Source organism: Herpailurus yagouaroundi, unplaced genomic scaffold (genome assembly GCF_014898765.1).
Source record: "Herpailurus yagouaroundi ecotype Mexico unplaced genomic scaffold, PumYag 100, whole genome shotgun sequence".
In the NCBI taxonomy this organism is placed as follows: Eukaryota; Metazoa; Chordata; class Mammalia; order Carnivora; family Felidae; genus Herpailurus; species Herpailurus yagouaroundi.
The window spans coordinates 31,357,144-31,372,584 of NW_024412391.1; the positions used below are offsets into that span (position 1 = coordinate 31,357,144).

Sequence of the window (15,441 nt, forward strand, 5' to 3'; positions counted from 1 at the left end):
AGGAGACCTTGGTTCTGGCCCTGATTTTGCCACAACAGTGTTATTTTTGACAAGTTACCTAACTTCCCTCAGTTTCAGTTCTGACATCTGTAAAATGAGGGAGTAATCCTAAATCTCCCTGCCAAGGGTAAAATGAGATCTGTTTTATATGTAAATTTGTTCATTGGGCTTTCTAACTAGATTAGAGACCATGTAAGTCATGGGCTTTGTTTTATGAATTCTTTGCACCTAGCACAGATCCTTGCATGTACTAGGGATCCTTAAGTAACTGATAGATGGATGAAATCATTGAATCAATCATGAAAAAGAGTAATTTTCTTATTTTATGTTAGAAATAGTTCTTCTAGAACTTAATTATATCCTGCTTTTTCTCATAAATATTATAGATGTTTTATACTAAGAACATGTGCAAATAGTAAAATAGTGGGGCGCCTGGGTGGCTCAGTTGGTTGGGTGTCCAACTTCGGCTCAGGTCACGATCTCACTGCTCGTGGGTTTGAGCCCCGCATTGGGCTCCGTGCTGACAGCTTGGAACCTGGAGCCTGCTTTGGCTTCTGTGTCTCCCTCTCTCTCTCTGCTCCTCCCCTGCTCGCTCTCTCTCTCTTTCTCTCACTCTCTCAAAAACAAATAAACAGTAAAAAAAATTTTTTTTTTAAATAAAGTAGTAAAATAGACCTAACATAAGTAGAAACTGATGTTCAGATGCAGGACTTACATAAACAAGTATTGTGGAAGGACAAAGGCAGAGCTCCCAACACAACTCCAGAAGAAAGGGAACAAACTCAAGGTTTAAAACAGAGCTGATTTTAAACCATCCTGGTCTTACTAATTTCATGCCAGATTTATAACCAGGGTTTTATCATAAAAGTATTGTAATTTTTAGTTTTACAAGTAAATATTTAATAACCTAATGGCTGTCTAGGAGTAAAGGCAAAATTTATTGGGCACATTTGAAGCACAGTTACTATGCTTGGTACTTGATATACGTTAGATTTAATCTTTACTTGAAATACTTTGAGGTAAGTACTGTCACCTCTGTCACTTCGTTTTTCAAAGAATAAAATGAAAGCTTAAAGTTGTTACCTATCTCTGGTCATACAACTGGTAAGTGAAGGCACTATGATTCAAATCCAGACCTGCTTTGCCCATAAAATGTGTTTTTCCCCATTGTACCATGTGCTGCCAGAGACAAAAGACATTAAGGTAGAGAAATTGCATGTTTTGGTTAAGTACGTATTTTTGTTAGCATCGTTCATCCATTTTTGAAATACTGTAGAAGAGGGTAGTCAGCATCAAAGTTAGTTGAATATAGTTTGTGCAGTATTTTACTTGACCTTTTAACTTTTTAGAACTCAATGTAGAAAACCCCTTTTTAACCTTTATGACTATTTTAATTCTAGGGAAAGCATAGCATTCTGTGTACTTTTCCTTAGAGCACAGGAGAAAAAGTTCTATTCAATTCAAAAATCTTGACAGAAATAGAATTTCAGAGTTAAAACTACAGATTGATTATTGAAAACTTATTGCAAGGCTTATAATAATAAACTCTTCCCAAATCAAATGAGGAAAAAGGCATAATTTTGGTGCTCATGCATGTATCCTTAGTTATTTTTAAGTATTTTAAGAAAGTAATATTAAAAGTAAGCTTGTATGTGTACATGAAGGATTTATTAGTAAAACATTTTTCAGAAAGTTTCTATTTTTCCTCTTAAATCTTTTAAAATTTATTTCAAGTATCTTTTATTTTTTAATTTTTTTTGATGTTTATTTTTGAGAGAGAGAGAGAGACAGAGACAGAGCAGTCGCGGGGGAGGGGCAGAGAGAGAGAGGGAGATACAGAACCCAAAGCAGGCTCCAGGCCCTGAGCTGTCAGCACAGAGCCTGACGTGGGGCTTGAACTCATGGACCACGAGATCATGACTTGAGCTAAAGTCGGATTTCAACTGACTAAACCACCCAGTGCCCCTCAAGTATCTTTTAAAAGATGGCTTTAGAAATAAATTCTAGATGTTCAGTTTACTATTTATATCAGCTTTTTCTTTTCATAGAAAAAATTATAGACATCAAGATAAATAACATAGTCATCAGTGTTCTTAAATTCATTATGAGTTAGCAATAATTTATGGAGACTTAAAAACTCTATGGTATGGCTTTATTTTAGTTAAATGTCTAGCAGTTACATTCTGGAATGGTATCTTTATAATATTTTTTAAATTATGTCACCAGTAAGTTAACCATTATAGAATTCCTTTCTTAGCCAAGATTTATTCTTGTATGTGTAACTTTCTTTGTTGGAGACATTATTGTAAAAAGTGGAAAAACACAATGGAGAAAGCACCACTTGAGATGGCTTTGCCTTCTCCAAGAGGGGTAGGTGTAGGTTCATCCCTAATTCGGCAACTTTATACTCTCTCAGCTTGAGGCACCAAGCCCATAGGTAACCAGGTGGAACCAGGAGCAGAGGCAGAGCCTTCCTTTCAGTCAGTTCCTGCCCTGGGCTGCCAGAGACATAGCCCTCAAAAGCAGATAGTACTCAAAAATAGTACTGAGCACCCCTGCTCTGAGGAAAATGCTTTAAGCCATTCCAACCCACGTGACAAAGAACTTTAAGCCCTGAGAATTTATTAATAGTTGTCTTTCTAAAAACCTGTAAAATAGGAAACATGATGACTGGATTTTACCTGAGTTAGCAAGTTAAGAGCAGGTCCAGAACTAAATACCATTCTGAAAAAGAAAATTTGTATTTGCCCTTATATCACATACCTTTACTCAAAGTGCTTCTTAGAATATGTAGTCTTCTTACATTTATGGGGTTTCATAATATGAACCTGATATTTTTGCCTCTTTGTTTGAGGGTAAAAAACAATTAATATAATGACCAGAGAGAAATAAATGGAAAAAAAAATCTGTAAAGCAGTTTATCACAGATAAACAACGTCTTTAAAAAAACAGTCTCAATTACTTTAACCGCATTAGATGGTTGTTAGCTGAGATAAATGTAAGTACATCTGGGCCAAAAGCCAAATGCAACATAGATCCTATTTACAGGAGAGAGTAGAGCAAAAACAAAACAGGAGAAGAGAAATATTCATTGAAAAGGCTTTAATACTCCTTTAAATCTCTTATTGATATCTAAAGAGCATGTATATAAGAGAATTAGTGTAGAATGTACATTTTAGAATATTTATTGAAATAGTTGCAGAAGGCAAGTTAGACAATGATGTTTTGTGGCAGATGGAATTTGTATAATAGCTCTTGTAATCTGTATCATTCCCTGATCTCTAGAGAAATTGAATAGAACTGGCAATAATGAAAAGTTAGTATTTCACCATATAATAAAAGGTATCTTCTGGAGCTCTCTGTGAAATAACACATTAGTAATATGTGGAGGGCATATATTGAAGTAGTGCCTCTGAAATGACAAGCAGGAGTAGGATATCAATTCATGAAACAGCTTTTTCATTGTCAGAAGTCTAAGATACAGCAGGCTGAAAAGAAGAGTATTAATGATACATAAAGAATTTGTTATGCCCTGGCTTCAGAGGTTATATTACTCATGGAGTCCAAATTCTAAAGGATTCCCGCTCTTTCCAGTGTTGTCGTTTTGTTAGTTTAGCAAAGAGGATGGTTGCTCTAGGTAGAAATACGTATCTGAGGTTGTTGGAGCTTGTGCTAGTAAATTATACCATGTTAACATTTTTTTCTAATCATAAAAGTGACATATACTTAATGTGAAAATTGTGGAAAATACAGGAAAGTGTAACAAAAACCACCTAAAATCCAAACACCCAGCAATAACCACTGCAGCTATTTTTGTAGATAGACTTCCATGTCATGCTTTTTCTCCTAGTATCATATTTTCTCATTATTAAAATGTTTCTATAAATACCATTTTATTATAAAACTCCCTCAGACTTTATTTCCATTCCCCTGGTTGTTTCAGATTTTACACTGTCTTAGCAGTGGGAGGAAGATCTTTATAAGTAATTTTTGTCCCCCTTTCTGCCCTTTCCTTAGGATAAATTGCTGGAATTTGAATGATTGTATTAATATTAATGTACCATTGAGACAGAGCCAGGAGTAGGGTGAGTGAGGATGGCAACTGCCTAGGGCACAAAACTTTAAGAAGATGCCAAAAATTAAATAGTCAAGATAGATAGTGTTTTAGAGCAATCTATCTAAAAATCAAAATTAACAAAAAAACCTATGTATAATGAACCAAATGTAAAAACTACTAGCTATAAGGCAAATTTGCTTAGACCTTTCTGGGTATGTACATATATATATTTAAATCCTGTGTTGTTTTTCAGGTATAAAATGAATTTAAAAATCCATTCTAAACATACTCTTGGTACAGGTAGGAAAAGCGTTTCTTTTTCCTTAGGTAGGTGCCTACATACGCAGCAAGGTAACATTAATTTATCAGTGATGTAGAACAAGGGTAGACAGACTTTTTCTGTAAAGGGCCAGGTGTTTTTGGCTTAGTAGGTCCCAAGGTCCCTATTGTAACTGCTCAGCTCAGGCATTATAGAGCAAAAGCAGCCATAGACAGAATGTAAATGAATGTTATTTATGGAAATAATAATATGAAATTTAAGTCTCCTATGATTTGCACTGTCACAAACTTTTGTCTTTTGATTTTTAACCATGTAAAAATGTAAAATCAGTTCTTAGCTCTCAGGCCATAAACACACAGGTGGCATACTGAATTTTCCCAGGAGCCATAATTTGCTGCCCCTGATGTAGAAGATTAGCTTTTAATTCTTATCACTAAATATTAATTTTATCACTAAATTTTAATTTTTTCACTAAATTGAACCTTAGAGAACAATTTTCTTAATTATAACATATCCCTTCTTTTAATGTAATAAGGATTTTTTTTTACCTGAAGTTGAAAGGTAAAACTTCTTTTTTTAAAAAAAAAGAAAAACCCCTCTAAAAGATACTTTAGAAGGAAGTTCCATCTATTTTTTTTTTGCCTACATATTTAATTTCAAGAACTTAAAAAAAATATACCAAGAGGAGCCTTCAGAAATTATTATTCTGTTGAATTTTCTTTTGTTCACAGGTGGAGACATACTGCGCCTCGACACACTTTTAGAATGGTGGAGAGAAAAGAACGGTTCCTTCTGTTCTCGCCTTATTATCGTGTTAGACAGTGAGAATCCAACCCCTTGGGTGAAAGAAGTGAGAAAAATCAACGATCAGTACATTGCAGTGCAAGGAGCCGAGATGACAAAGACCATCGATATTGAAGAAGCTGACCCACCACAGCTGGGCGACTTCACAAAAGACTGGGTAGAATATAACTGCAACCCCAGTAATAACATCTGCTGGACCGAAAAGGGACGCACTGTGAAAGCGGTGTATGGTGTGTCAAAACGGTGGAGTGACTACACTCTGCACCTGCCAACGGGCAGTGACGTGGCCAAGCACTGGATGTTACACTTCCCTCGCATCACGTATCCACTGGTGCATTTGGCCAACTGGTTGTGTGGTCTGAACCTGTTCTGGATCTGCAAAACTTGTTTTCGGTGTTTGAAAAGATTAAAAATGAGTTGGTTTCTTCCTACTGTGCTGGACACAGGACAAGGCTTCAAACTTGTCAAATCTTAATCTGGAACCCAAAGTGGAATATTACTGAGAGTTCATACTACCGGTCATCACTAACTTGCCATTTTTTGTATATTATTTTTTTATTTGTGAAAAATATCTTGCTACTTCTGTAGCTTGTTTCACTTTGTCTTTTCTCAAGTAATTATGGTGTATGTAAGATGTTGGGAATAAGCATTTTATCCTAAAGTATGTAAGGAGTCATAAATGCTGATGCTGTGTACATGCATAAGAGATGTTAAAAATAACAATGCACTTTGAGGAATGTTTGCATATGCCTCCGATCAGAAAGAAAACACTTGTCGATGCTCTGCAGTGGCCAGTGAAGAATTACTAATGCCTTATTTTCTAGGCATAGGTTAGAGAATGTAGACCAGTTTGTTTCCTATTATAAGAAGACTTTCAATTTGCTTACAAAAGATTATTTTTTTGTGAACAGTAGGCTTGGGTCCAAGACCATTTAAGAATTACAAGCTCTTAAAAAAAGAATAAAGGAAGAAACGAGTGCACAAATGTACTTAGAGTCTACCACATTCAGATGTCTTGCTTGTGGCCTCTTACCAGTTTACCAGTGAAGCCCAGATCACTGTTTAAGACCAAAACATTCTTCATGTAGGTAACTGTAAGAAGCTAGATGCCTACAAATTGCTCCTTCCTGCACTACCGTGGGGGCTCCGAAAGCACTGGCAATTTTAAGAGTTTTTCTCAGGGTAACAGTGTTTGAATGAACAATGTTTCCAGCTACAAATTTCTTCCAAATAAATTGTCTTCCCTTTCAAAAAGTAAACATTTAAAAGAAATTTAGCAGTTTCTCACCAATTTAGGCTATTTTCATTCTTCAGAAATGATTCTGATCTCTGTGGAGTTAATGCTATGTCATGAAAAATTATTTTTCAAATCTTCCATTAGTGATGACATTTTTTTCTACTGAAAGTCAAAGGATTGGAAACAGATCATTTTTTTTTCTTGTATACATGTAATGTATTATGTTAAAAAAAAGTGTTCATGTTGGCAATTTTAGTTATGCATAATGGTGTGGTCGTAATTTTTAAAACTTAATTCAGTGTTTTGTCTGATTAAAGCAGGCACTGATCAGGGTATCCCCTAAGAGGTAATTTACCTCCTATTCCCTTCCAAAAATTCTTACATTCTAAATTTTCATATCTGAGAAATAACAAGAGGGGAGTGGAATTAAATTAGGGGATAATCTAATCTTTGTTGTTTTAAGTAGTGTGACTTCTCACCATTGAAGCCATTTTTCCAGCCTCAGAGAGGGGAAATAATGCCTCTACCATTTTCTACCTGGTGACTTGAAAATTGAAGTTTTTGTTAGGTAGAAGTCACTTAGTGTCAGGGAACTCGTATACCACTATCTATGCAGCATTGTTACAGTCCGATTATTGCTGTGTTTAAAATAAGACTTTCCTAATGCTTTCAATAAAATATTAAAAATTAATTTTTCATGTAATGTGCAAAAACAGTTACTGAATAATTTTAATATATCAAAAGTGATAGTCATAAAAAAATACCCATATATTAGAGTTCATGGTTGGTGGCAGGTTGATTTGAAGTTTTCCAATATTTGGTTATGTATTTGTATCAACATTATCCAAATGAAATAGTACAGCAGAAAAGACACGAGTTAAAATTATGAGCTTATAGTTACAAAACAGTTAAATTAACGTTAAATAAAATCTTTTAAATTTCCAGGCCAATATTAAGCAAATTAACTTTAATTAAAGCCTGTCTCTTCACTCTGAGAAAGCCAGATATAAAGGTGTATATTCTGCATTCTTTATAACATAATCTCAAGATGGTACTAAAAATCAGATTCAAAAGGTAGCCTACAGATGACTTTACAGCCACAAAGATAATATTTTGATAGATAATTCTCCGTGACCAAAAAAGTTCTGAGCTAGAAATGTGACTTGACCCAATTTGTTAAGCACAAAGTTACAGAATATCCACTTTGATGAATTCTTCTCCTCAAACAAAAAACTATAAAATGACAAGAGGTAACATCCTAAATGAAAGCCACCATTTTAGAACATCAAAGTAACTGACAGTATGGAGAAAGTATTTATAGGAGGGATAAATTGGTTACTTTAACCCAAAGATTAAAAACTAGATCTGACAATTAATAAAGCCAATTTTCTTATGGCTTTCATTTTATATACCATATGTTTATGAAGAAGTTACTTGGAATGGTAGGAATTATTTTAGAGCAAAACCATACCATCCCACTAAAAAACAGTTAACATGGAGATGTTTATCAACCTAACAATGACTCAGTTTGTCTCCTTATATGATACATTGCTAAAACCACAAAAGCACTATCCCCTAAAAAATGTCTTTTAAAAGAGTGTATACTGTTCTTCCTCTTCCTATAATTTTCAGTTACGCTATTATTTCATTAAAAATTTTTCAGTTTGCTCTGACTAAACTCTTCTCTGAGATATTTGGATTTATCTTTGCATAGCTTTCTATCTTGCTCTTCTTAATAAATACAAAATTGTACAGAAGACCATTTTTATGACCATTGTTTTCATAAGTCTATTAAAATTGCATTGCTGATTAAAATGCATTTATATATTTAATGCGTTAGTGGGTAGATTTTTTTAAAGTAAAATCTTCATTAGAATCTATTTGTAACTATACATTTTGTTTGTAAATTTTGGTCTAAATATATTTGCTGTTTTGGGTACTGCCTTTTTATATGTATTCTTTCACATTTAGAGCTTAGGCTCCTCCAAAGTAATGTTTACATTACCTTTCCACAGGTAATGTGACAGTTAACATTATGCCAGAAGAAAACGGTTTAATTTTAAGAATGTGGTTAGGTATATTTCATAGAAAATGCTCAAAGGAGTTTGATATGTCAGTACCTTTGGGGCACCTGGGTGGCTCAGTCGTTTGAGCATCCAACTTCAGCTCAGGTCATGATCTCACAGCTCGTGAGTTCGAGCCCCACGTCGGGCTCTGTACTGAGCTCAGAGCCTGGAGCCTGCAGCCTGCTTTGGATTCTGTCTCCCTCTCTCTCTGTGCCTAACCCACAGCATTCTGTCTCTCTGTCTCTCAAAAATAAACATTGAAAAATAAATAAAAGATATGTCAGTACTTTTGAACACCTCTATTGGAAACATACTAGATTATCCTCTCTTTTCAGGGAGAAGCTTATACATCTTGATATTTCTGGTACACAGTTAACCCAGAAGAGTGCCTTGCCCATAATAGGAGGTATTCAAGAAATATTTTTGAGCGAATTTAGAATCCTAAAGAGAAATTAGGATAACTTGATTGTATATTACTTAAGGTTCTTTATGATTTTAAGTGGATATTTTATCCAGATCCTCATTAAGTTGATAATTACTAAAGACTATTACAGAATCAGTGAAAGGAAAACATCTCACATTTTCTAAAATATATTTTTTTCTTAATAAACTCCATGCCCCATATGGAGCTCAAACTCGTGACCCCAAAATCAAAAGTCCCATGCTGCACTGACTGAGCCAGCCAAGTGCCCCGAACATTTCACGTTTTTAAAGAGTGGTAGGTGTCAAGATCAGAAAAGGAGAAACTCAGGTTTGAATGAAAACATAACTGATGTCATAAAAAGATGGCTTTTTGTTGGTTAATTTTTATTAGGATTTTTATATGATTAAGATTGAATCTTTGATATCCCTTAGAAACATATAGATGGTCAGACACTTCTCACAAATGGAAATTATTGAAAGAAAGTCTGATGAACAAAGAAGAAATTTGGCTCTGCTCATCAGTGACAATTAGACGATAAAGTCAGAAAAAAATGGCCTATAAACATAAACAGGTTCAGAACAAGCTAGGGAAACTACAAGTGTCTCAATTTTGGAGTATCTTCCCTATTCACTAGTTGCAATATATAGATACAAAGTATGAAGCAAGTAGTAATTGCTATGAGCAACTATTTTATTGACAGTAATTTACATTTATGTGTATTAGGAAGTATTATTCTTAGACCAAAGTTGATTCAAAATTGAAAACGATAGATTAATCACTAAGTTTTTAAATATTAATACATAAAAACAATTTTGATTGATTAAAAAAAATCAAACTGAGGGGCCCCTAGGTAGCTCAGTCAGTTAAGCGTCCCAACTCTTGGTTTTGGTTCCGGTAACGATCTCATGGCTCGTGGGTTAGAGCCCAGGGTGACTCTGCACTGATGGAATGGAGACTGGGATTCTCTCTGCCCTCTTTCCTAGCATGCTCGCTCACTCTCTCTCTCTCTCCCTCTTCCTCTCCCTCTCTCTCTCAAAAATAAACAAACATTAAAAAAAAAATCAAAGTGACCAGTCATCTTATGTGATGACCTCTCGGCATTTTATAAGTAGGAACTTAATTAGAATAAAACAATTTTAGTAAACTTTTGTTATTGCTTTTGATCTGTACCTAAAAATATTGATCTATCCCAAATCGAAGGTTTTAGTAGTGTGCCAAGGGTAGGTGAAGAACATGGTATATCTCCCTAGACCTCAATGTTTACTACATGTAAAGTAAAAGTATTCTTATATTAAAACAAACCAATGTGTTGATAAGCAAAATTTACGTTACTTTTTAGTGTAAAACAGAAGACTTAAAAGCACTTTTATTTTTGTAGTTGGCCATTTGTTCTTCCCACCACAGCACACTGAAGACTCTTTGGATATAATATTGGATATTAATGACACTGTATAGAGAATTTTTTTTAAGAAAAAATTCATCTTCTGGCTTAGAAATACCCACAGCACATGAATTTTCTCAAAACAGTGTTGTTTCTGTATATTTGGAATTTCAGATGGATGCCATTTTAATACAATTTTATAATAGACATTTCTAGGTTCTCTGGAGTCTTTTTGTAAATTGATTCCTTCTACGTAAGTAGGTATTGGTAAATAAAAATGGGGTTAGGGTTTTAATTTGTGATCCACATGCACTTACATTAATACCCATTCTCCCTTATTTCTTTTTACATAATTAAAAGAAGTACTCCTCTTTTTCCCCAACACCTAACCTTCAGATTCCTTTCTTCTTTTCTACATAAAGCAACTAATTCATCACTAACAATAACAATGACAATGACTGTCATCTGTTGAATTGTTTTTATGTTTGAGGCACTGTGCAAAAGCACTTGTGTTTACAAGATTTCTTTAAGTCCTCACAACCACCTTTTATGATTGATATACTTTTATAAACGAGGAAAGTGATGCAATGAACCTAAGTAACTTACCCCCAATGACACAATCATGGCTAAGAAATTGGGTCTCAGACTCAGCTTTGAGCCAGATTTTGTTCTGAGGATCCCCACATGCCAAGAAAAGGAAGGTTTTACTCTCAAGTATAAATATCCCAGACTTTCGAGAACTTTTTTTTTTTGAATTTCAGTTAACATACAGTGTTATATTAGTTTCAAGTGCACAATATGATAATTCAACAGTCCCATACATGGCACCCTGTGCTCATCATGACAAGTGGCCTCCTTAATCCCTATCACCTACTGAAACACCCCCACCCTCATAACCATCAGATTGTTCTCTGTGATTAAGTCTGTTTCTTGTTTTGACTCTCTCCCCTCTGCCCTCCTCCCCCCCCCCCCCGCCTTTGTCTCTCATTTTTTTCCCCTTTGCTTGTTTTGTTTTTTAAATTCTGCATATGAGTGAAGTCATATGGTATTTGTCTTTCTCTGACTGACTTTGTTGAGTATTTTGTCAAGGGGCCAAACACCTGGCTACAAGCACGTAAGTATACCCAAGAAGGGCAGCTGGTCAATATAAAGACCTTTGATTATTAATTGCACTAATATCAGCCTCACTTTTTAGCCCCTTCCTTAATTTCTCAGCAATTTCTGATGCTGAAGTCTTTCTGGGGTTGACCCGGACTGATCAGAGGTTCCTCCTCAGAAGTATTTTCTGTGGGGCTACTAGGCCACAGCTTGCTCCTCTCTGCCTCCCAGTTCACACTCTTCTATCCATTTTGTCTTCTCATTGTGTACCGAAATCACTGGTCTGATGAAAGACCCCCCCCCTTTCTCTACATCTTGATGTTATCATGTTCCTTTACTATTAATTGTTCCTTTACTATTAATTTAATGGGAACTGGAGATGATATAAAGGCATGTGTTCACTATCTTGAACTTGAAGCGAATATAAATTTCACTTTTACTAAAACATGGTGAAATTGACTTCTGGTTAGGACATAAAATACAAAAGAACTCTGATCCACTGGAAACATGAGAAAAATTCCAGATAAAATAAACATACTCTTTATTGGAGCTATTGCAGAGTACTATATATAAGCAAGTCTCGATGAAATAAATCTTAGAGAGGAGTTCTTCATAAGTAAATACAGACTGAAGCATTTTTTATACCTGGGGCAAATGACCGTCTGGGTGCTGGTGATTTAGAAGTGGAACTGCCATCGCTTCTCGGCCTTTTGGCTAAGATCAAGTGTAGAAGTGGAACTGCCATAGAAAAGATTTTGCAGAAAAGAGGAAACTGGATGAACTTTTGATAACATTGTGGGCTGGTGAAATGGGTCTGAAAGGGCATTAAAAGCTTGACCCAACAAGCATGCCCCCTTACCCTGGGATTTTTCCAAGAAACTGGCAGTGGAGGAGGGCTCAGAAACAAAGAGAGTGTATGTAGCTTTGCACAGGACACTTCATTGCCAGAGTTGGAACCACATTTGAATCCAAACTAAAACTGAAATACAACTCTCATTCCAGTTCAAACATTAAAATGATCAAGTTGCTCAGTCTCTTGACAGAGAAAACAGATAAGGCAGATAGGGATTGGGCTTAACTGAAGGTGATCTCAGTCTAATTAAAGCTGCAGCCAAGCTCTAGCTCAACTGAACTTGTGGAGAATTCTGAAGGATAAGTTCCTCACCCTAATCACCAGTCAATGAAAGGCATGCACTCCCTCAATGAACACGAATTAACACTTTACTCTCCACTGTACTTTTATGGACAATACAGAATACATATTTAAAAAGTATAAGACAGGAAGAGGGGAAGAATTGGATCCATTATCAAGAGTAAGCAATCAACAGGAAGTTCTAGCCACAGCAATCAGACAATAAAAAGGAATAAAAGGCATCCAAATTGGTAAGGAAGAAGTAAAACTTTTACTATTTGCAGATGGCATGATACCATATATAGAAAACCCTCAAGACTCCACCAAAAAACTACTAGAACTGATAAATGAATTCAGTAAGGCCACAGGATACAAAATCAATAGAAATCCATTGCATTTCTGTACACTAATAATGAAGTAGCAGAGAGAGAAATTAAGAAACCAGTCTTGGGGTATCTGAGTGGCTCAGTCAGTTGAGTGTCTGACTCTTGATTTCAGCTCAGGTCATGACCTCATGGTTTGTGGGATTGAGCCCCACATCAGGCTCTGTGCTGAAAGCACAGAGTCTGCTTGGGATTCTCTCTCTCCCTCTCTCTCTGCCCCTCCCCCACCCATGAGCATGCACATGTGCTCTCTCTCTCAAAACAAATAAACCTTAAAAAAAAAACAAAACAGTTTCATTTATAATTGCACCAAAATGAATACCTAGGAATACACTTAACCAAAGAGCTGAAAGACCTGACAATTACAAAACGCTGATGAAAGAAATTGAAGATGACACAAATAAATGGAAAGATATTTCATGCACATGAATTGGGAGAACAACTATTGTTTAAATGTCCAAACTACCCAAAACAATCTACACATTCAATGTAATACCTGTCAAAATACTAACAGCATTGTTCATAGAACTAGAATAAATAATCCTAAAGTATGGAACCACAAAAGACTTCAAATAGCCAAAGTAATCTTTATAAAGAACAACAACAAGGGTGCCTGGGTGGCTCAGTTGGTTGAGCATCCAACTTCGGCTCAGGTCATGATCTCACAGTTTGTGAGTTCAAGCCCTGCATCAGGCTCTGTGCTAATAGCTCAGAGCCTGGAGCCTGCTTCAGATTCTGTGTCTCCTCCACTTTCTGCCTCTCCCATGCTCATGCTCTGTCTCTCTCTGACTCTCAATAATAAATGTTAAAAAAAATTTTTTTTAAAGAACAGTGACAACAAAAAAGAGGGAAACAAACCATAAGAGTATCTTAATGATAGAGAACAAACAGAGTTGCTGGAGGGGAGGTGGGTTGGGGAATGGGCTAGATGGGTGATGGGTATTAAGGAGGGCACTTGTCATGATGAGTACTGGGTGTTGTATATAAGTCATGAACCATTGAGTTCTACTCTTGAAACCAATATTGCACTTTATGTTAACTAACTAGTATTTAAATAAAAATTAAAAAAAATAACAAAACTTAAAGTATCAAAATCCCAGATATAAAGATATACTACAAAGCTGTAGTAATCAAGACAGTATTGTACTGGCACAAAAATAGACACATTGATCAACAGAACAGGATAGGGAACCCAGAAATAAACCCACATTTATATGGTCAATTAATCTTTGCCAAAGCCTGAAAGAATATGCAATGGGAAAAAGACCCTCTCTTCAACAAATGATATTGGGAAAACTGGAGAGCTACATGGAAAAGAATTAAACTGGGCCACTATCTTTCACCATACACAAAAATAAACTCGAAATGGATTAAAAACCTAAATGTGAGACTTGAAACCATAAAAATCCTAGAAAAGAGCACAAGCAGTAATTTCTCTGACATCAGCCAGAACAATTAATTTTCTTGATGTGTCTCCTAAGGCAAGGGGAACAAAAGCAAAAATAAACTATTGGGACTACATCAAAATAAGTTTCTGCACAGTACAAGATATGATCAACAAAACAAAAAGGCAACCTACTGAATAGGAAAAGATATTTGCAACTGACATATCCAATAAAGGGCTAGTATCCAAATTACATAAAGAACTTATACAACTCAACACCAAAATGACAAATAATCTAGTTAAAAATGAGCAGATGAATAGACAATTCTCCAAAGACAACATACGGATGACCAACAGACGCATAAAAAGATGCTCAACATTAGTTATCATCAAGGAAATGCAAATCAAAACCACACTGAGATATTACCTCATACCTATCAGAATGGTAAAATAAAAAACACAGGAAACAAGTATTGGAGAGGATGTGGAGAAAAAGGAACTCTCATGCACTATTGGTGGGAATCCAAAGTGGAGCAGCCACTGTGGAAAACAGTATGGAGGTTTCTCAGAAAATTAAAAATAGAACTACAATATGATCCGCTAATTCCACTACTGGGTATTTACCTAAAGAATATGAAAACACTGCTTCAAAAAGATATATGTGCTCCAGGGTTTATAGCAGCATTATTTACAATAGGCAAATTATGGAAGCAACCTAAGTGTCCATTGATAGATGAATGGATAAAGAAGATGTTGTGTACACACACACACACACACACACACACACACACACACACACACAGAGGAATATTATTCATCTACAAAAGGAATAAAATCTTGTTATTTGCAATAACATGGATGGATCTAGAGGGTATAATGCTAAGTAAAATACATCAGTCAGAGAAAGATAAATATCATATAATTTTATTCACATGAAATTTAAGAAACAGGACAAATGAACAAAGTAAAAAAAAAGACAAGAAAACAGACTCTTAACTATACAGAACCAACAGATGGTTACCAGAATAGGTGGGTAGGGGAACTGGTGAAATAGGTATAGGAGATTAAGAATACACTCATCATGATGAGCACTGAGTGATGTATACAATTGTTGAATCACTATATTTTATGCCTGAAACTAATACAACACTGTGTATTAATCTTACTGGAATTAAAATAATAAAAAAATAGAAAC

The 15,441-nt window shown here is 35.3% G+C and overlaps 1 protein-coding gene across 3 annotated transcripts in view; it reads left to right on the forward strand.

Moving 5' to 3' along the window:
• The window catches only part of TMEM168 (transmembrane protein 168), a 33,522-nt gene extending 25,317 nt beyond the window's left edge, over positions 1 to 8,205 (forward strand). For all 3 annotated transcript variants that reach the window (XM_040472208.1, XM_040472205.1, XM_040472207.1), the window contains exon 5: positions 5,069 to 8,205. In XM_040472208.1, coding sequence (XP_040328142.1) covers positions 5,069 to 5,616 — 548 coding nt within the window. In that variant the 3' untranslated portion in view covers positions 5,617 to 8,205. The remainder of the gene's footprint in view (positions 1 to 5,068) is intronic.
• The last annotated feature ends 7,236 nt before the right edge of the window (positions 8,206 to 15,441 follow it).